The 22,183-nt window shown below is 43.7% G+C and overlaps 1 protein-coding gene across 1 annotated transcript in view; it reads left to right on the plus strand.

The window, feature by feature from the left end:
* pdlim4 (PDZ and LIM domain 4) overlaps window positions 1–22,183 on the plus strand; it is a 29,296-nt gene continuing 7,113 nt past the window's right edge. The window contains exons 1-4 of the mRNA XM_028984407.1: window positions 1–210; window positions 5,604–5,755; window positions 12,637–12,721; window positions 21,139–21,386. Coding sequence (XP_028840240.1) covers window positions 118–210; window positions 5,604–5,755; window positions 12,637–12,721; window positions 21,139–21,386 — 578 coding nt within the window. The 5' untranslated portion in view covers window positions 1–117. The remainder of the gene's footprint in view (window positions 211–5,603; window positions 5,756–12,636; window positions 12,722–21,138; window positions 21,387–22,183) is intronic.

The raw sequence follows: 22,183 nt of genomic DNA on the forward strand, positions 1-22,183 counted from the left end.
GAGCGAGGGATGGGGGATTTTTTTTTTACGACGAGAGACAAGGCTGTGGACCTATACAAACATTTTTTCCCGCGTGGATAAACTCGCTGATTTTGTTTCCCCCGCGCTTCACGAACCATGCCTCACACCGTGACTCTCAGCGGCCCCTCGCCGTGGGGCTTTCGGCTGGTGGGCGGACGGGATTTCAGCACGCCGCTGACCATCTCACGGGTGCGTAGGGGTTATTACAACGCTATAAAACCACATTCTGAATAAAACTATCCTAGGCCGTGTGGTTTAAACGTCTCTAAAACTTTCCACGCGTTTGCGAACCTGCCCCCTGTCAGTGGGAACCGAGCGGAACCGAACCGGCTCATTAAATGGCCGAACATCGGCTGGAAAAAGTGGATCATGTATCTGAATGAATGAGCGAACGAAAGAAAGAATGAATGAAATGTCCCCTGCTCTGCTGGACACGACACGCCGCACACCACGAGGTCAAAAAGTGCCGGTTTTTATATAAAAAAAATTAAGTGTGGTTTATTCCCCTTTTTCCGCGGGTTCGCCGGGCTAATGCTCCCAGGCGGCCGGACCTCCGTGTCCTTTAACTCGCATTCAGCATGAACCTGAAGTCGTAGCCCGAATGCGTTCAACAGGAAACGTAATTCCGTTTCCTTTCTATTTACGACCGAACAATACGGTGCAATGCTTCAGCAGGAGTCTATACGTGCTAAAAGGACTACACACTACACTCAGAGAAATGGAAGTACCACTGTGTACCTATATGGGAGCAAATGCCTGTCGCTGGGGCAGCACCATTCTGCAGAGCAATAATGGACCCATCCTCGCAGGTACTTTTTTGTACCTCAGTCATCTGTACCATTTAAGGCACAACTGTGTGCCTGTCATGACTGTAATTTAAAATTATATTTCCATATAAGTATGATGTATTGGTCTGTTAAAGGAGCTGGGGGTTAAAGACCTTGCGTAAGGATCCACAGATGCGGGGAGGCTGGGCTCGAAATGGCAACCTTCACCTCACTGGCACGGAGTCTCAGTCCACTGCTTTGGACATGGATGTCGTGCCATGTCCATTTATTTTGTGACAAACTTACTTTTACAAACATGAACATCAGCCTCTTTGGGATAAATTGGTCAGATCCACTAGTCATTCTGTCACTATTGTGCAGCTGAAATCTAGCAATTTCCAAGCATTTTATTGAGTTAATTGGGATCATTTCCATGTGGTGCAGGTTTGTGGGTACAATTATATACTTTTCCAAATCATGTACCTTTAAAGGTGCAACATAGGACCTGTCCTGTACCTTTTGAGGGCCCTCCGCAAGGTACACCTGGAGGTTTAATATTGTACCCCGTGTGTACCTTTATTTCTCTGTGTGTATACAGTAGGACTTATGCAGTACTGTGGTAAGTAATGCGGCGAGAGATGGGGTACTGTAAAGGGGCAAAATATTACAGCAACAGAGAATTCATGGAGAAAATTATGAATAGTCACCAGAAGGCTTTTCCTAATTGCTTATGTTAAGTTAAATGTCAGAAAACAGCATTTTTGTAAGAGTTTCACATGGCTGTACATTCACGAACCCACAGAATAACAGAGGAAACAAGCCCATCATGTTTATCAAAGTAGCTTTAATACTTGATGCTTACGGCATGCCTACACACCAAACCCTCTCGCCAGTACACTAGTGACAGGACAGACATTTAGACTATTTTTCTGTGCAATTTGTGTATTTCTGCCTCTAATTTCCCATTTAACCTCTGGCTGCGCAGGAGAACACCTGCATCTGGCAACAACTAACACTTTTTTAAAGCAACCCTGGTCTTTAAATATGACACAGAGGATGAAGTTAGCCCAGAGGACGTCTCTTTCTTGTTTTTTTTTTTTTCCACTGAGGTCATGACTTAAGAACTTTGCACCATTTTGCAGGAAGAAATAGCAATTCAGCACAAAGTGACGCGAGTCGTTCGTTGGCGTCTGCAGCGCGGGCCGTGAAAACATCTCTCCTGTTTGACGAACGCTTCACGGTCCCCTTCCAGGTCACTGACAGTGATAAGCTGGTGTTGTCCCAGCCTGTTCGCAACCTCCCGCTAAAACTCACAGCGGCCTGCCATCAAGCTCCTCTGGCCCCGAAAGCGGAGCGAAAAGCACCTTCGTATAATGCCGGGCTGCAGTACGCGCGGGGCCCTACGGTCATATTTCAGGATTGGCTCAGCGGGCCTTTATCTTTCACAAACATTTCCCCTGGGCTGGTCGGTATCAGTGCACTTCTTCAGTTTTCCTCTTGGCAGCAGTTGATGACGCCCGAGGCCTTCCTCTCGCCGCGGGCCCGGTCTCCCCAGAAAGGGCTGGCTGTGCATTTCTCACCGGGCCAAGCTTTCCCGGCGTTGCCGGACATCTCTTTTCTTTTGTATCTGTCAACAGCACCACATTCCAGAGTGGAACGTGACTCAAAGCTGAATGCAAATCAGTAGCGGTCCGTGGAGAAAACGGGCCCTCCGCATTCTTGTGGACACTTTGGCAGTGGCACGGCATCTAAAGTGCTGCCGGTTGCATGCTGCCCGGTGGAAATCTCCTCTGTTAAGTAAGCACAGTGAGGTATCGAAGAACATGCAAACCAAAAACGCCATTTTCAAGCTGGTAATATTAAAATAATAAAGAATCTCAGCAAATGGAGTTAAGCCTTCGGGTTTTCCCTAAACCATCATTATTTTAAAATGACCATTTCTAGCAGGCACAGTCTAGCTAATATGAACAAAACAATTACAATGACAAAAGGTAAAAACCATTACAATGTGCCATGTGTCACATACATGCATAATTAAATACCGTGGTCCTGGGTGAGACCGCGGTAAAGCTGCGGATCTGTGTTCTCAATAAACAAAGAGGCGATGCATTCGCCCACCAGCTGCTCGCGGTTAATGTCGTTTCGGCCCTTGTCATTTGGAAAAACCAAAAGCTGTGAGGATGTTGGTAGCCTAGCAACTTTCAGCATTTCAAAAATAAGTGCATTTGCCGTACCGTGGTCATGGTTTCAATCACCCGACGAGTCAAACAAAGCGGCCATTATTATTTGATTTGCATGAACGTCAAGTTTAAAGTCTAATAGTGAGTGTCATGCCTGTAACGCAACAATGAAAAGCAACAAAACGCTACAGTTTCTTTTTCTTAGTTGAGATTTTTCTCCCAAAAATCTCAGGTGTGAAATGCTAAATTTAAAGGTATGCCGCATATATGGTACAGGCCAAATGTTTGGACACACCTTCTCATTCAATGTGTTTTCTTTATTTTCATGACCATTTACGTTGGTAGATTCTCACTGAAGGCATCAAAACTATGAATGAACACATGTGGAGTTATGTATTTAACAAAAAGTGGAGACCTGGACTCCACAGTCACCGGACCTGAACCCAATCGAGATGGTTTGGGTTCTAACTGAAAACACATTTTATATTCTAGTTTCTTTGCTCTGATTACTGCTTTGCACACTCTTGGCATTCTCTCGATGAGCTTCAAGAGGTCGTCATCTGAAATGCTTTTCCAACAGTCTTGAAGGAGTTCCCAGAGGTGTTTAGCACTTGTTGGCCCCTTTGCCTTCACTCTGCGGTCCAGCTCACCCCAAACCATCTCGATTGGGTTTAGGTCCGGTGACTGTGGAGGCCAGGTCTCCACTTTTTGTTAAGTACATAACTCCACATGTGTTCATTCATAGATGCCTTCAGTGAGAATCTACCAACGTAAATGGTCATGAAAATAAAGAAAACACATTGATTGAGAAGGTGTGTCCAAACATTTGGGCTGTACTGTATAGTGTGTATGTGTGTGTGTTAACTGCTAAATGAGTCATCACTGACCCTTTGGTCGGCCCCGGCCACCCCATAATAACTTCCAGTATGTCTGGTCCAACCCATTTGGCCAACAATCCACTACTGTGCTCAGGACCACTCAGCAGTCAGACCTCGGTCTGTGTCTTGCCTTTTCACATTTTATTGTCTATCAGGGGCTTTTACCCAATCAAATATAATGAAACGTTCATGAAGGCCCATGAATGAACTTACTGGACTGGAAGCTGGCTCATAAATGAACAACATTGTTATTGTGGTTCAGGTTGACCAGCTAAGCTTAATAGTGAATTCAGTGTTGCCTGCTTGTAATGTATTTTAAAATGCCCAACGGGTAAAGCAACTTGTGGTTTATGCCTGGGGTGTAGACTTACCTTTCATTTTAAAGCTTACAGCCCTGTTTGCAGTTTACTTTCTGGTGCATCTAAAATGTTCCATATTCAATACAGGTAAAGTGAAATACATTTTAAAGTGTCAAACTATTCAAATACTGTCGATGATCAGTCAAAAAAGGATGTGTTCAACTTCATTCATACAGTCAATATGGGGAGGGGCAGTGGTGGCCAAGCGGGTAAGGAAGTGGAAGGTTGCCGGTTCGAATCCTGAGCTGCCAAGGTGCCACTGAGGTGCCACTGAGAAAAGCACCTGGTGCCTGTCATGGCTGCCCACTGCTCACTATGACAATTTTGAAGTGCAGTGAAAGACAGCAGTAAAAACAGTAAGTGGCAGACAGAGTTTGAGGCAAGAGGCTTGACAAGTGACACAGCAGTTTAGCTGTGGGCCCTTGAGGACATGTTCATGTTTCATGTTGTAAATAAGGGGTGATTAAGAGCGACCATTAAACTGTATATTTTCCGGTGCGCACCGCTTGGTGTCCCACGGGTCGGAGGCCACCGAGGTACCTGGACCCGGTGACCCCTCTGAAAACGTGCGCGGGGTTAAACATTCCTGTACCGCCGGTTGTGTTTCACCCTGCTGTCCCCCAGCCACTCATAAGGAACGCTCCCCCGCCCTTCACCCACAGCGCTGGTCCACACGAGTGGAGACGCTGATTTCGTGTAACCTCTGCATGTCAGATCCAGATGTTCCGACCAGATTGAAGTATAGGAGGCAGGAGGTAGGGGTGGGTGGGCGTGGCAGTGGTGGAGGGGTGGTAATTATGGAAAATTGCTCTCATGTGTAAACAAGAGCGCTTGTCCCCCAGTGGACAAAGCGGTCCTTCCAGCGAGTTTGCGCAGTCAGCCTTGGTCAGGCGTGAGCGCTTGCAGAGGGAAGCCTGCTTTCTCTCACTCAGCCGGTCCCCGTATGGCCACGTCTGAGCCCTTATCAAGGTTATCTGCGAGTGCGAGCGCTCGCGAACTCAGCGGCTGGCAACGGCGGGGAGGCGTTGTGTGATTAATGTGTGTATTGAATCTCACGCGGTAACAGCTATGTAACCAGAAACGCTCAGGAACGCTCGTTATTTTTCAAGCGCGAATAGCCCCCAGCCGTCTCATCGCGCCATGCGGCTGTCGTTTACCTCATTCTTTCACGTCCCTGAGAGTGTGGGAAAAAAAACAATGTGGAAAGAGTTGCCAAAATAAAGGGATGCTGTGTTGCCACTGGCTCGAAGGGTTGGAGAACCGCAGATCATGTTATACTCCAGCCAGGACTCAGCACATTGTTCCAGCACAGTGTTTCGGGCGTGGCTCTGCCTTTATCATGGACCTTTGTTCATGCTACATTCAAAACTCATTTCTTTTTTTTTTTCCTTTGGACAGATCACACCTGGCAGTAAGGCCGCACTGGGGGACCTGTCTCCCGGAGACACCATCCTGGCCATCAATGGAGAGAATACAGACACCATGACACACATGGAGGCCCAGAACAGGATTAAGGCCTGTCGAGAAAAACTCATGTTGGATATCAGCAGGTACTCCTTCGGCACAGGGCCACAGGGCCACTGTATATTATCATTACAATGACCTAAACTTACAATTACACACGTGCCAGGTGTAGTGCTCATTCATTATTTGATCATTTTCACAAAACCCATTGTCACCGACCACAAAATAACACATGCAAGGTTATGTAATAAACAAACAAATAGCAAACAAGGAAAAAGGTCAGTCTCTCCAAAGCACGGAGCTTTAACTCTGATGGCTTTAACTGTGATCTCCACCAGTTAAGGTTTTCTAACAGTCCTGAAGGGTTAATGCTCACTGAAGCTATCCACTACCAAGCACTCCTACATGATGTTGTCCAGTTATGTCCTGTTCGACCAGGTCATTGTACAGAAAAGTTCTACATTTCTCCTGTAGTTTTTAGTTAGTATACTTTGTTTAGTGTGTATATACATATATATTTTTATTTTATAATTGCACTATGGGGGGAAGGGGGGGGGGGGGGGTCTGTCTGAAACATTATTTCAATACACGGTGTACTGTACTGTATAAACCAATCTTGAATTTTGTATCTTAAATCTTGAATGCTGAACACTTTGTAATCATTCACTCATAATAAAAAAAGAGGCAATTATATAATTTTTTTGCATTGGCTGCTTTAAAATGGCCTAAAATGGCCCACATCAAGCCCTATCTTGATGTGTATTGTCAGTGGTCGAAAAAGGTGTTAAGCTATGTTTGAAAACTGGGAAGTGATGAGTGAATCTGGCTGTCAGAATATTGCACCTTATATTGATCTTCAATCAATGGCCTTGATTTTGGCTGAATTAAAAGTGGCATACACAGTTAAATTCCTTCAGCTGTCCCTTTAGGCAGCCATCCCTGGTTCTGAGGGGCAAATGAATGGTGTTAGAACTGTAGTGGGATAAAAAAATGTAGGAACTGTTCTGAAACAGAATTTTTGTCAGCTGAAGAAGCCCCAGTGTAAAACCATTTGCTTGTAATTAGCAACCAAAAGTGCTGCTCTTCAGGTTGGGGTATGTGGTGGGCCACATGCTCTTCATACCGAAGGCAGTCGCTTGTCTCGCATACAGTTCTGTTTGTCACTTCGTGGCTTTATTATGGAGCATATTTTTCACTCAGAACCCGAAATGACACTGGTTTTGGGTGAAAGAGGCAGCATGTTATGAGGTGCAGGAATTCGGGGCTCCAGCGGAAACAATAAGTCTAAACAGACGGTTCCAGTTGGAACTCAATTATCTGGAACAGTGCCGGCAGAGGAATGGTCATCCATACAAAGCTTTCCAATCAAAAGGTTTCAAAATCACAGTATTAACAAAACAAAACAAAATCAAACTTTTGCAAGCTTTTTCAAAACCTTGCTTTTCCAAATAAGGCAATGAAAATAATAATAAAAAAAAAACCTGCCTCAGAACTTATCTGCTCTAACAGATGACGAGGATTCACTAAGAAGATATCAGATTAACGTCCGCTTTAAGCTTCTGCTCTGTCAGAAGGAGCCTTCCCATTTTTGGTATGTGTTTTTAAGAGCAGGCTGCCTGGCCTCTTAGAGACTCCGGTCCATATATCAGACGAAAGACTCTTAGTGCTGGATTCAGATAGGGGCAGTAAATTTATTTAAGGAAAAGCGGGGCCAAAGATTTGGTGAGAAGCTGCGCCGGCAAGAGGGGATTCCACTTCCCAGGGCGCCACGCTGGAATCACACAGGGAGTCGTAATAGTAGCGCCACTCATATGCTCATCATTTATTTTACATTTACAGCATTTATCAGACGCCCTTATCCAGAGCGACTTACAATCAGTAGTTACAGGGACAGTCCCCCCCTGGAGCAACTTAGGGTTAAATGTCTTGCTCAGGGACACAATGGTAGTAAGTGGGATTCAAACCCAGGTCTTCTGGTTCATAGGAGTGTGTTACCCACTAGGCTACTACCACCCATTCTATCACCTGATGAATGGAATGCAAGCTCCCTGCAGTGGAACAAACTCGTAATTAAAAACGGTGTTTGCAGCTTCGACCATCGCCGCTTCGGGCTTTACACTGATAGCGGTATTGAATGCCGGTCATGTGGAGCCACTTTGATATGCATAACAAGCCCTCGGTATCTCAGGGTATGTGACCTTTTGCAGCGAGTAATTCCTCTCCGAGCTGCACTTCGGAATTAAAGGGTGGCGCGCAGCACAGATAAGTCCCTACTAGCTCCGGCCCTCGCTGCGTGCGGCCTCGCAAAAGGGCGGTGCTGATTTAAGAGCGAGAGGGAGACAGAGGGAAGCGCAGCAGACAATAGTAAAGCGAAAGAGCGGGGGGTTGGGGGTCCACGACCGAGGGAAGCGGGGGCCGAACGGCAGAGCAGTAGTGGAATGGCTTGAACGGTCCGGATTCCCCCCGTTGTGCAGCGTGCACGTCTGGATATTCTATCACCTTTGGTTTGAGCGTGGTTACGGCCTGGCACCGCTTCAGCAATTCTCCCCATAAAGAAATGTGTGGCATTCCTCCGCACCAAACCTTAGCAAGCCAAATTCCATAGCGACACATTACCCCCTTTTCACTCTAATTTCAAACTCTTCAGCCATTACCTACACTGGACACCTTTACAAGAAAATCTACTGTCAGTAAAAACAAGCTTTCAGCTCCTTTTTAAGTACTTATTAAACATATACCAGACTACATTTGAAAGGTTTTGTATGTTTCCAGTGTATTCAGTTCTAAACTGGTGTTATATCATTTCAGCATAATCTTCAAATGGACTACAAGGAAAAAGAAAACGCTATTGTTTACGCATATTTCAGAATGAATCTAATAGGAACTCCTGTACAAACGCTTTGGCCACTCCAATGACTGTGGTTAACATGAGAGGCAGGAGAACATTGTTGTGTGCGCAGCATGAAAAAACAACAGAGGAGCGAAACTGTCTAGGCACAAGAGGTCTGTAATTTTCTCTTGCTGCCTTTGGGTAAATATACGAGCGTACATGTCAAAATTAGAATGAATGGACTCCGATCAGAAGGACGTTGGGGACGTTCATTTCGTTCCGTTTCTCATCGCCTGTCATAAATTCCCTGCAGATGAACGCTGTGGGGGATGTTGATACTGAGCAGAGAGAGTTGTGAAAGTAGATAAGCTTTTTAAATGAAGATATCAGGGAGGTCAGGCTGGTTTAGAAATCGCGCTACCTCAGAATGCAGGAATGTGTTTATTAATGCGTTTGTCACACGGCACTCAGAGGAAAGAGGAGAGAGCCGAGCGGGGTCATTTTTTACAGGGATGATGTCACCACGCCTCTCTGCATTCAGATTCCTCCGCCCCTCCACCCAGCCGCACGCAGTAAAATCCGTCCGGTATTGAGTTCGAAAGCCGGAGACGCGTGCTCGCCATCGGGGCAGCGTTCCAAGTTCACTCAAAAATCAAAAGAACAGAACGCGAAGCTTTCGCTAAAACAGGTCACAACTCCCCACCCTGCCGATACGTGGAGACACGGGCCAGCTGCACCAAGCCTCCGCTTCCTCCTCCCCGCCTTCTCGGAAAAGCAAGTGGTGGAACCCTTAAACCGGTTGTTGGCGGGGAGGTGATGGCGTATCCGTGAGTGGCCGCTGTCGGAAAGACTCCTGCTGGGCTGGCAGCTCCAGGCCTGGTGAGTCATAAGACCTGGGTCAGGAGATCATGAGACAGAGAGAGAGGAGATGGAGAGGTGAGAAAAAGAGACACAAATGGGCCATTCCAGTCCTTGAGAGAAGCCCATGACTCACCGGTGAAGTATTATGAATGGGAATGGGATTTGAAAGCCAGACGTTCTGCGACTTTGCTAGAAAGGAGAGAAAACACACACACACACACACACACACTTCTCTCCCATAACCCCCATTTCTATTGTCTCCTATGGCTGTAAAAAAAAAAAAAACACATCAAAGGGTGAGTGCAGTCAAGCGGGAGGCTATAGCCATGGAGCCAGCATTGATCTTGCCAGCCCGTACACAGGGGATTTACTAACTGACCTCTGTTCCGGCAAAAAGCGAGCCTGTTAGTGACGGCGAAGTACCCCTCTGTGTTTCAGCTCAGAACAAAGTGCCCCCTCGCCCGGGTCCCCTTTTTAATTGTTTCGTGGGAAGAGCTGCTTCAGAGCTGCTTATTATTTTTAATAATAACAAAAAGAAAACAACCCACAGCTAGAATTTAGCTTCTGGTGTCTTGCTGGCTTCCATTGTGAAGTACTTCTTTATGCTATTCACGTCGTTATGTTCCTAAATAGTAAAAGATCTTGATGTTGATGACATTCCTCCCAGCATAGATGATGGTTTCACTATAGTGAAAGTGAAGTGATTGTGATACACTGCAACACGGCACACAACAAAATGTGTCCTCTGCTTTCAACCATCACCCTTAGTGAGCAGTGGGCAGCCATGACAGGCGCCCGGGGAGCAGTGTGTGGGGACGGTACTTTGCTCAGTGGCATTTGCTCAGGGGATTCGAACCGACAACCTTCTGATTACTTCCTTAACCGCTAGGCCACCACTGCCCCTAGGATGCCCCTTTGTAATATAATCTGTCATGGACCCCATATGGTGTCTGAAATCCTGCATCTATTCCTCTAGAGCAGTACATCTTACCCTGTATTAGTTAACTGAAGTCTTTGCATGAGATAGATTTAAATCTGATGTAGTGTGGTGCAGGGAAGTGGAATTTTGCATGGCTGTGCTGATCGGGTTGGCTTCAGCAGTTGTTGGCACCAGAACGTGCAGGGGTAGAAGCCGTCGCCAGGGTTTGAGATCTCACAGAAAGCTCCATCTAATCCCTCTCACACCATCTCAATATGGAACAGGGCCGACTGCAGTGCGCGCTGTCCCATGGGCAGCTGCACGGAAAATAGTCTTTCCAGTTCAGAATCAGAATCGTTTTTTTCGGCCAAGTATGTTAACACAAGGTATTTCATCCGCTGATGTCTCTCAAACAGAATGATACAATAACTATACAGTGATATAAAACAATGTTTTACAATATACAATAAACAAGACAATTTAAATGAAATTCTAAATACATTACTTCTAGCGTGAAATCTACTTTTCACTGTACAACTTTTTTTTTGGGCACTAATTTCAAAATTAATGCAGAGGACAGCGATATAAAATATCACGTACTGGGTGAAATAATTACATACCGACTAATAAGGGTTCAGATATAGCTAGCAATTGGTTCTTAAATGCTTTATCTATTTAAGTAAATCCTGAGGACACCAATGTCTTTATGCTGGAGAACAAGACCCCCACCCAGCACTTAGCGCTGTGCTTTGGGCCAGTTTGAAAAAAGTAATATAAGCTCTTGTTTCTCAATTTTGGAACAGATGAAACGTGCCTCACTTGTACACTCATAGCTACATGCACACACTGGGTGCCTTTGATATGAACACCTCATATTTGAAGCGATGCCTCACCAGACCACAGCTATGCCAGCTGAATCGGCTGTGACCTCACTGGTCTGCGGATAAGTTTCCACCGAGCTGAGATCACAGAGGCATCTTTGTTGTCCTGCGCCTCCACGGGTCTGTATATAATGTAGGTGTGAGCAGATGTGTCCTCCCACTCACAGGCTGCCCTTTTGGTCAGTCAATGGGCAGATGTAATGTCATGGGGACAGCCATTCGGAAAGCTGGAGACTTGCCCGTACGGAGGCAGAAGGGACCGCCGTTTGGAAAGCCCTGACTGAAGAATGGGGTAGAGTGTATGCTCGCTGTCCCGTCTCCATAGACATTGTTTTCAGGCTTCAGCTGCACATGCAGAACGATCTTGTGCCAAGATAGTTACTGGATTTGGAGTTTGATGCGGCACAGTAATGCTCAGAGCTGTTCCTGAAGTATTATAAGTATACCCTTATAAGTGCCGGAGAGCATGGAGAAAACAAAACGTGAAGCGGAAAAACAAATGACCGTACGACAAAATTCAATTAAATATGATGTGTCTTCTTGCGTTCTTAAAATCCATGCACATTTATGAAGTTTGTATTTTTGACTGCAGAACAAATTCAAACTAAAGCACCCCACTTCATTTATCTTTGTCTGTCATCGCCACATGACAACATCCTCCTTCTTAATGCTAACATTAGAGAGAACTGTTTGCCTCATTTCTGCTGCAAAAGAAAACATGTCTAAATAAAGAATGGCCTATGGACGTTAAATATTATGATGAATATTGTGCTGAAAGTAACAGGCCGTCAAACATAATATCATGTAAGTGCACAAAACGTGTCCCCTCATGTGACCTCTGCGGAGGAACGATGGCATCGCCTTGCACTGCCTCGACATGTTTCAGCTAGACTGTTTATGGCAGGTCGGTTTAGATACCATTTTTCCCATTTCACAGTGGTCAGGGCTGAGGTCGTCACACATGCACACACTGAGACTTTTTCCCCGCAATGGTGCCAGTTTATTTAGACTTTGGGGGGACCATTCAGACCACACAGAGTTACACTAGCCTGTAGCCAGTGAATAAATTGATCAGAATTTATGTCAATTTGTGTGCCAAAGTGGCCACGTAATTTAGCTCACATGAGGCCTTTTGCGCTATGACAGGAAAGATCAGTCATCAAATTGCTCTGTGCCTTGACCCGTTTTATGAAATTGGACCCAGAGGCTGTACGATAAACGCTCAGCTGCGGTCGGCAGTATTTAATGAAAAGTCATAATTTTTAGTTGAGTTCGTAATACCATCACACAGCACTCTAATCCAGAAACAACAGTATTTAATAGCATCCTGTAAAAACCGCAAACTGAAATAATGTCCAACGAGCACCTAATGGCAGGAAGAAAAAATTATATCGGAAGGAGGCAAGAAAGAAAATAAAACCAACGCTCCAAAGTCACGTTTGCCTTGCCTGACTCCCATCTCATTTTGTTTTACAGGTCAGAAAACAAGGTTTGGTCTCCAACTGTTATAGAAGAAGGCAAGACAAGTCCATACAGAAGTGCTCTGGAGATTGACTCGCAGGTACAATGTCCTGTCTTACAATGTACATATGAATTTAAAAAAGAGTGGGTTCCTTTGTGTTCTTGTGGAAATTGAAATGTTGCCATGATGGCTGATGGAAATGATGTTAGCCAAAAGGTTTCAAATATTTCTACTCTATTTGCACTGCTGAACAAGGGATGGCGCATTCATTCTGTCAACAGCCTCTATGATATGAAAGGACACCTTGCATTCCCTGCTGGGGATGTCATGATTAATCATCTGCAGCAATGCTTTAATCATAAATTTTAATGAATGTTATCGTCAACGGGGGCGATCTGAAACCTTCTGAGGAAGCATGCTTTGCATCAACACGTAAAGGCTGAGAAGCAATGGTTTCAGATGGTTCCTATTAAAAGAGAGTCTAGAGCAATGAGGTAGAACCATCCAATCCTGTAGACACGTTTTACTGGATTTCTCGCATAGCCATGCCTGTTTGATGTCATTTTTGCAAGCAAGCGGGATGTTTTAAGTGGTGTACGTGGTTTCACACTCTACTTGCATTTACCACTGGTGTTCAGAACCACCCAAGGTGATGATGAATATTTGGGGGACACATTCATTGCCTCTTTTTATTTTTCTCTTATTTGTTTTATCTGTATGTGTCTACAGATGTGACCTGTAACCCAAGGGTGCTTTTGTTTAATATGCTCCACTTACTGTAAGAGTCTAATGGAGTTAATCAAATACAAACATAAAAGGTCTGATTACTAGTTAACTTTATCTTGGGGAGATAGAACTGACTAGTACCCACCAAGACCTTTTTGATTGACTGCAGTTGCTATTGACTGTCAGGACACAAAATTTTATGGAGTTTAAAAAGGGAGGAGCCCATGGCTATGATTGACAGCTCTCACACGCACTTCCTCATTCTGTACAGACACAAGTGTACTGCAGTGACTGTTTTTGCCAAGAAAGAATGTTTCAAAAATGCACTGACACACACACTATCGTTCCTCAATTCCTCAGTGATATTTTACATGAATTAGAAACTACCTAATCTGGCAACACTGAGTGGAAGGCCCAGTCTCCTCGATTCCCATCTGTTTTCTTTGCTTGTTCATTTGTTTACATCACCATCAGTGGACACCCAAATGTGATCTCTGTTTTGGACATGTTGGGACCATCTTCGCTTCCAATGTAAACAGTTTCAACAGAATTGTGATTAGCAAACTTGTGAATCTGTAAGCTTCATATGCACAACTCATACACACACCAGGCCAGCATGCATATTTCCCTACAAAGGCTCAAGGGAACCTTATATTTCCCTTCTTCTGTGCAAGACGAGATTCCAAACCAGAACTGAGCAGGCAGGACCTTGATAGCTCCTGTTCAACGCAAACAAATACCACCTTCAGGCATGTGTTACACGAGCAACACTGGATTCCCACACTACTCCCATAGGGCCGTTCCGCGCCCCTGCAGTCTCCTGCACTTGGGCCAACAATGCTCCACATCATTCAGTGTATGACATGCATTACGGGAAAGATGTGTTTTTGGCTGTGTTTGCTCATATTTCAATAGGAAATTCAACGCTGGCACTCCTCAAGGCGTGATATTCACATCCTACTCATGGCACACAAACAATGTTGAGTAAATACTAATATCACTATGACAACGCCATCAGAATTTCCAAGTAATTCCTCCTCTGGATAAACAGGAAGTGACAGATAGAAGTGGTGAGGTGTTTTCAATGTTACATTGTTTGTTAAAGGAGCCCATGTCCAGTGCTGTTGTTTAGCATTGTAAAAAGACACACATGAAGACCATGTGGTGTTGGAGAAGAGAATAGAGTGTGTAGAAAAACCTCTTTCTCCCTCCACACAAAGCACTGTATTCAACCACTCCAATTTGATGTTACCTGGCAGAAAGAGGCATGGCACAACAGAGGTTAAAAATTAACAGTTTCTAATTTATTAACACCGGTAAATAATTATTGTAGTTACATGTGAATATTGAATGTAAAAAGGTACCAAGGTTACAGAGAAAGTAAAAATGAGAAGAAAGAGTAAAGAGGGAGAAGTGAAAAAGAGGAGGAGAGAAAGACTCAGAAACCTTCCGGTTTCCGATGGAAAAACCCCCCTGAGCAAGATAGCTCAGAGCCCCTTTTCCACATGTGTGCAGACATTTATACCCCTGGCCTACAGGAAGTTGTCACTGGCCTACAGGAAGTTGTCACTGGCCTACAGGAAGTTGTCACTGGCCTACAGGAAGTTGTCACTGACCAATCAGAACCTGTTGTTTCTGATGTCACGCCCCCAGTGCCTCCCATTTGGTGAAGACAAAGAGGGTGGGCGGTCCTGACGGCTGATACTTCGCACGTTGACGTCGGACAAAAGACATGTAAAAACCGGGGTGTCGAATCTTCACCCACAACCGTCGACACAGGAATGTTACACTTCCCCCTGCAGACATCTGTTATGCAAGACAAAGCAGGCTCCCGCGATGTCCATTCTTACAGACGGCCGGTTGATCCCCTGGGGCACTCGAGTATTCAGGGTCCATGGGGATCACAATTGGGTCATGATTGTGTATCTGCTTGCTTCCTGGTCAGTCGGGAATTCAAATGTAGCCGATAGTTGTGGTTCTGTGTCCTTTGTGATCCTCAGGCGTCTGAGGTCACCCTTGTAGGGAAACCTGTCTTCTTGGCATAGATCAAACACAGCAGCATACATAGAATATTCAACTGGATCCAGGGCTTTTCACACTTGGTTGGGTTCTTTGTCTGGAGTGTGATGAGGTTTGCATACAGATTGTGCATGTAGAAAAACAGTGTTCATCGTACATTAAAACCAAACCAGAAAAACAAATGACAACAATGATCAGATACTGTAATGCAAAAAACATGTAAATATAGTGGGAGGCTTAAAATGATATCAGGGAATTCATAACTCCGCAGATTTGCACTGGCTTATCAAGTCTAATCAACAACAGTGGCCGGAAAAATAAATACAAATAAATAAATAAAAAAGTCCCGCTTGTTGCCATGTGATTGGAGAATTACACCTTTATTAGGGAATTCATAACTCTGCGGATTTGCACCGGCTAACGAAGTTCAATCAACAACAGTGGCCGGAAAAATAAACACAAATAAATAAATAAAAAAGTCCCGCTTGTTGCCATGTGATTGGAGAATTACACCTTTATTAGGGAATTCATAACTCTGCGAATTTGCATCGGCTTAACGAAGTTCAATCAACAACAGTGGCCGGAAAAATAAACACAAATAAAATCCCGCTTGTTGCCATGTGATTAGAGAATTACACCTTTATCACTAAAAGCTATTATTTGAGATTATGGCATTGTTGAGGTGTTCAGAGAGAGAAACAGTTTCACATAAATTTAAATTCTGATCCTAAACATGTTGATCATACTGAACATGAATTTAAAATAAAAACATTTAAGTTTAACAGTGCAATTTCCAATCTCTGATCAGTTATTATCAAATTGTTCACCGTGGGACATGGTTTATGATGTTCAATGTAATACCAGTAATCTAAAATGTCACAAATCCTGGTTATTACTGGTTACAGTTTGGTTTGTGGGTTCATCTATTGTGCCAGCCATATCTACATGCCACATTGTAAGTGATACAGTAATTAGTCAATGTTCATTTTATACCTTGTCGGACTGGATCTGGATTTAGAAATGCCTCGGTTTCTACGGTCCCGGGCTTTTTAGGATATGTAGATCCTTTTTATTTAAATTAAAGCACATAGATTCTATTCCTCCCTATGCAGTAAAATTCAGATAAAAGAGACTTACGGTCACAGATCCACATCCGAGCAAAGGTATCACGTCGGGATCACCATTTGTAAAAAGACACACATGAAGACCATGTGGTGTTGGAGAAGAGAATAGAGTGTGTAGAAAAACCTCTTTCTCCCTCCACACAAAGCACTGTATTCAACCACTCCAATTTGATGTTACCTGGCAGAAAGAGGCATGGCACAACAGAGGTTAAAAATTAACAGTTTCTAATTTATTAACACCGGTAAATAATTATTGTAGTTACATGTGAATATTGAATGTAAAAAGGTACCAAGGTTACAGAGAAAGTAAAAATGAGAAGAAAGAGTAAAGAGGGAGAAGTGAAAAAGAGGAGGAGAGAAAGACTCAGAAACCTTCCGGTTTCCGATGGAAAAACCCCCCTGAGCAAGATAGCTCAGAGCCCCTTTTCCACATGTGTGCAGACATTTATACCCCTGGCCTACAGGAAGTTGTCACTGGCCTACAGGAAGTTGTCACTGGCCTACAGGAAGTTGTCACTGGCCTACAGGAAGTTGTCACTGACCAATCAGAACCTGTTGTTTCTGATGTCACGCCCCCAGTGCCTCCCATTTGGTGAAGACAAAGAGGGTGGGCGGTCCTGACGGCTGATACTTCGCACGTTGACGTCGGACAAAAGACATGTAAAAACCGGGGTGTCGAATCTTCACCCACAACCGTCGACACAGGAATGTTACACTTCCCCCTGCAGACATCTGTTATGCAAGACAAAGCAGGCTCCCGCGATGTCCATTCTTACAGCATTTATTTATGTCACAGTTATTAATTGTATTAACTGTGTCACATGTATAGCAAATTACAATTAGGTTAATTTTCTTTCATTTTTCACATTCTAAAACAATAATGATTCCATTAAGATACCAAATTCTGACACCAATCAGAAGCTTGTACTGAGTCCTGCAGGAATGCCAGGATTGGCTGTAATTAAGTGCAATTGCTAATTTATCCTGTAAGCACAATTTATGTTACATGCTTTATATGAATCACTTCTGAAAACACTTCCATTGCGGCCTTCAATTTATACCATTAAACAATTTGCATAGAGGTTTAAAATAATTCAAAAATAATAAAGCATTTATATGCAATCAACTTTAATTGTGGCTTCAAAGTTCCATTAAAGTGGAGTAAAGAGGAGTGCCATTCGTGTTTTTGGAACAAACAGCTCGAGCAACATAATGGCAAATAAAGTTCTCTTTGACATTCATTATAGGTGCATATAGTGGTCTTGCAGTGACTTATTGTGGCTATAGAAAGCTGCGTAGGAAATTATTTTGTTGATAAAAGAGAAAAGTTGAAAAAATCTGTTCTTTCCACATTTTTATATTTAACTTTTTAAAAAGGACTCATGACGTGACAGAATCCCTGAGGTCTTATTGAATTCAAGTGAATCATCCTTAGTCTGCCGTTGTCTGTGTGTTGCTCCAGTCAGTTTGATTATTCATCACACTGACAGAAGTGTGTTTTTGAAAATTTTGTTTTACCTCAGTACTTTCTATGTTTAACTTTGCTCCAGGGATGTTCGAATTGTTCCATTTTAGAGTACCATCATCCTAGCAGTTAAGAAAGTGGCCCCATAATCAGAAGGTTGCCAGTTCGAATTCAGATCCTCGGGGGTACTACTGAGGTGCCACTGAGCAAAGTACTGTCCCCACACACTGTTCCCCCGGGCGCCTGTCATGGCTGCCCACTGCTCACCAAGGGTGATGGGTTAAAAGCAGAGGAAACATTTCGTTGTGTGCACATGTGTTGTGCTGCAGGGTATGACAATCATTTCACTTTCATTTTCACTTCACTTTCACTAACAAATCTGTTCATACCATTCTTGGCCAAATGTTTGGGTAGTTGTTCTGCATGAACCTGTGACCGCTTTTTGTGTTGTGTTTGTTTGTGTTTATTATCCAGCCTTGGTAATTAACAAGCCGACATCTATACATGTAAATGGAATAAATCTCAATATTAGGGTTACAGTGGTAGACTGTGAGTGACAGTTAGCTCTTCTGGACCCACTTTCACCTTGCCACCACCCCTTGCCCCATGCTGAGCCCGAGGGGGCATAAGTGGAGAACAGTATAGGCTGTTTTTTGTTTGCCTTGTGTTTTCCATGTAAAATGTCTGGTCTCCTGATCCCAGAGGATTAACCAAAGAAGCCAAGCCGGTGAAGAACATCTCACAGTCAGGAGCAGACACATGACTTCAATTACCCCTTAACCCCCCCTTCTCCTGCTCTCCCCATCTGAACTTCTACCAAAGACTGGCCCGATGGGGCTTTATTAATGGCCATATGAGTTTATGGTCAGAAATGGTTGATTCAGAAGCCCCGTGTCTTAGTGCCGACACAGGGCTGGTCCACCTCAGGCTGGGCAAATTTAGTCGGCAAGGCAGTCACCCGCATACAAACGACACGCTTGGTCACCACCATAAAACAGACCATCGAAAGCTGATGAGCTTCTAGATTTATGAGCCGGCGTGAGTGCACCTCATAAATACTTCAGAGCAACATTTTTTTCTGTAGGTGTTTTCTACCGATGTGCTGGTTCTACGGACATGATAACAGGGTGGCCGCACGTCCAGAGTTATGTTGGAATTTGGGTTTCTGTCTTTGACAAAAGTAAATTCATCCATCCCAGAAGTAAAAGAAGACATTTACACAATTTTCCTGTATTTTCCCCCTCAATAAAGTTGATTGTACAAGTGATTGTACAAGTGGCATCCAAAATTTAAAACGGTCCATATTAACCTTTAAGAATGCATTTGAAATTTGTAGCTAAATAAAGCTTATTTCAGATGTGACAGAACATGTGTGAAACGTGTCAGCATGGAACACTGCAGCCATTAGTTTCTTGCATGTCATTTTGAACTCACATATGCAGCAGGGATATAAATCACTTTATAGGGACTTTAAAGGCTTATCCTGTATTTTTTAATGAACCGCCCACTTGCTTGTATCTCTGAGTGCAACTTTTGTTAAATGTTACCAATGTTACCAAACTGGCATTTTTATAAGCCGTGCACCAGATGTGCAGCCCAGTAAATCTGCCAAGCGCTTGTCACATTCAGAACCTAAATATCTATCCGGCCCATCTGCATTTTACAATGACAAAGCACCACATTTTCGGGTTTCCTCTGCCCGCCCTTACATGAAAACATTTTCCCCTCACATTATGTGCATTCTGGAAAAAGCCTCCATTTGCTCCCCGCAGTAGGATATATCAGCAGTTAGGTGACGTGTTTCAAGGCTACACATGGCACATACAGTCCCATTGGTCTGTAATTTCTTTCGGGTTGAGTGCTGCTTGCGAGGTCCCGTTTACAGAGATTAAAGGTGTGATAGAAGGAGGGGTGCATTGTTGCACTGCTGCAGGAACGATCTGTAACACAATATACGGATTTTCGGGTTTTGCCACTGCCCCTCTGCTCTTTGCAGAAGCCTGAATGGGCATGACCGTTGATTCGCTTACAGGTTATTACCTCATGAGAAGAGGAGAGAAAGTTTTGAGAAAAAGTGAGACTACAGAATAGGATAAAGCAGAGCATATGCTGGTAGGAGACAAGATGTTTCAAATAATTTTGTTTTAGTGTAATTATTTCTGTCACCCAGAATTCAGTCCTTAGTCAAGTTTTTATCAACAGAGTTTAAAATATGTGGAGCCTGATGATTTAAACATTTTAAACCCACAATCATCAATACATCACTTGCTCATATTTCATTAAAGATTGTGTTTTTCTTGTTTCAACTATACAGTTATGAACATCCTGAGAACCCTTTATTATCTAGTAGTAAACAAGCCCAATTCTTATTGCATAGCGCCACACTATATAAAAATTATTGTTCAAAAAGACATGTCCTGAAGCATCGTGCAAAAAGGGAAAAAATGTATGACTATGGGTCAAGGCATGGATTCCACACGTGGTCTGTCTCTTCTACAGAGAGCTGAAGGTCCTCTTCCTGTCATCCTGTATCCTGCACTCTCGTTGCCTGTAGCTCGTCGGAGATTAAATTATATACTTAACATGCAAGAGATCTCAGGTCCGCACATAATTTGTGGCTAATGGCCTGAAGTGGTATTATTCGCTCTACACCACGAATAAACAAATGAATCCATGAATGAGGGGGTAGAGACCATATGAAACAAAAGAACTAATGACACGATGATGCCAGAGTTCATCTGGGTGGTCTGGCTGAGGGAGTCTGGACCAGGACATCTGACTCTGGCTGGTGTCCTGCACAGAATCTGCTTCAGGGCTCTCAGAGACACACACACACACACACACACACACACACACACCTCAACAGCCAGGGGAGTGCGTCTGTTTACTAACTGACACAGAAACTAATGCTGCGTTTTAAGATCTTCACTGTGAACCCATTTTTGGTCTATCATTCAACGAAAGGCTGATTTCCTCAATGCGTCAGTAAGCTATGCACAAATGTGCAGAATATATAGGTGTTTTCATGACATGCTTGTTTATGTAGCCGAAAGCTTTTCGTTCCTGTTATGCAACATTTCATCACAAACGCGTCATTCTCTTTCCACTTTGTTCAGTGATGACATAGGGGAAAATCGAATAAGTAACGTTTTGAAGGTCTGTCCTGTGATATTTCCCTCCAGATTTTCCGGCCCATCAGCAGTGGTCCAGTTTCGAAGCCAACCCAGTTTGCACCGGTCAACAACGGAAATGCAAGACCCAGCGCTCCAGTCAACAACGGAAATGCAAGACCCAGCGCTCCAGTCAACAACGGAAACGCAAGGCCCAGCGCGCAGTACAACAACCCAGCTGGACTCTACTCCGGCTGCTCCAACGGAGACCGCGGCCTGCCAAAGCACATGTCTGGCTTGAGCTTGGGCTCTCCACACAGGTGAGAACGGGGGAAAGGCCACATGTCTATGTCTTTGTGCTAGTTAGGGGTGGTAGCAGCTTAGTGGGTTAGACACCCACCGATTCAAACTACCATTGTGTCCCTGACCAAGACACGTTCTGGATAAGGTTGTCTGATAAATGCCTCAAATGTAAATGCTATCTTAAAATTTAAATTGCAGTGTTGGATAATACACAGTAGAAAAAACATCTTGAAAAGAAATAACAATAAAAATATTCTGCATAATACAAAAGGAAATTCAAAACATTAATGTAATTTAGATGATTTAAGGTATTTCTGAATATGACAAGGAATCCTGTTTTTAATGATAAAGGGTTAACAGTGCTGCACATGTATGTTGGTTGGAACATATAAGAATTTCTATAGTTGGATTTTTTCAAAGTGTTATTAGATTAGATTAGATTAGATTCAACTTTATTGTCATTACACATGTACAAGTACAGGGCAACGAAATGTAGTTTAGGTCTAACCAGAAGTGCAATAAGCAGCAAGTGCAGGATACAGTTCAAATAAGTTATATATATACATAAAGTGATGTGTGCAGGATAAAGTGATATGTGCAGGAGTAGTACAGTGCAGTGATTATCAGGAGTGTATGGGGGGGCATAGGAGTTCAGCAAGGAAACAGCTCTGGGAAAAAAGCTGTTCCTGAGTCTGCTGTTGTTGTCTTTTTAATATTTTCTTTAGGTTTAGGGTTTTTTGGAAGATTGATAGAGATCCCTGAGACCTTTTGGACATTCTTCAAAAGCAAGTTGAGCATCTGGTCTAAAAAGCAC

Source organism: Denticeps clupeoides, chromosome 6 (assembly GCF_900700375.1).
Source record: "Denticeps clupeoides chromosome 6, fDenClu1.1, whole genome shotgun sequence".
Taxonomy (NCBI): domain Eukaryota; kingdom Metazoa; phylum Chordata; class Actinopteri; order Clupeiformes; family Denticipitidae; genus Denticeps; species Denticeps clupeoides.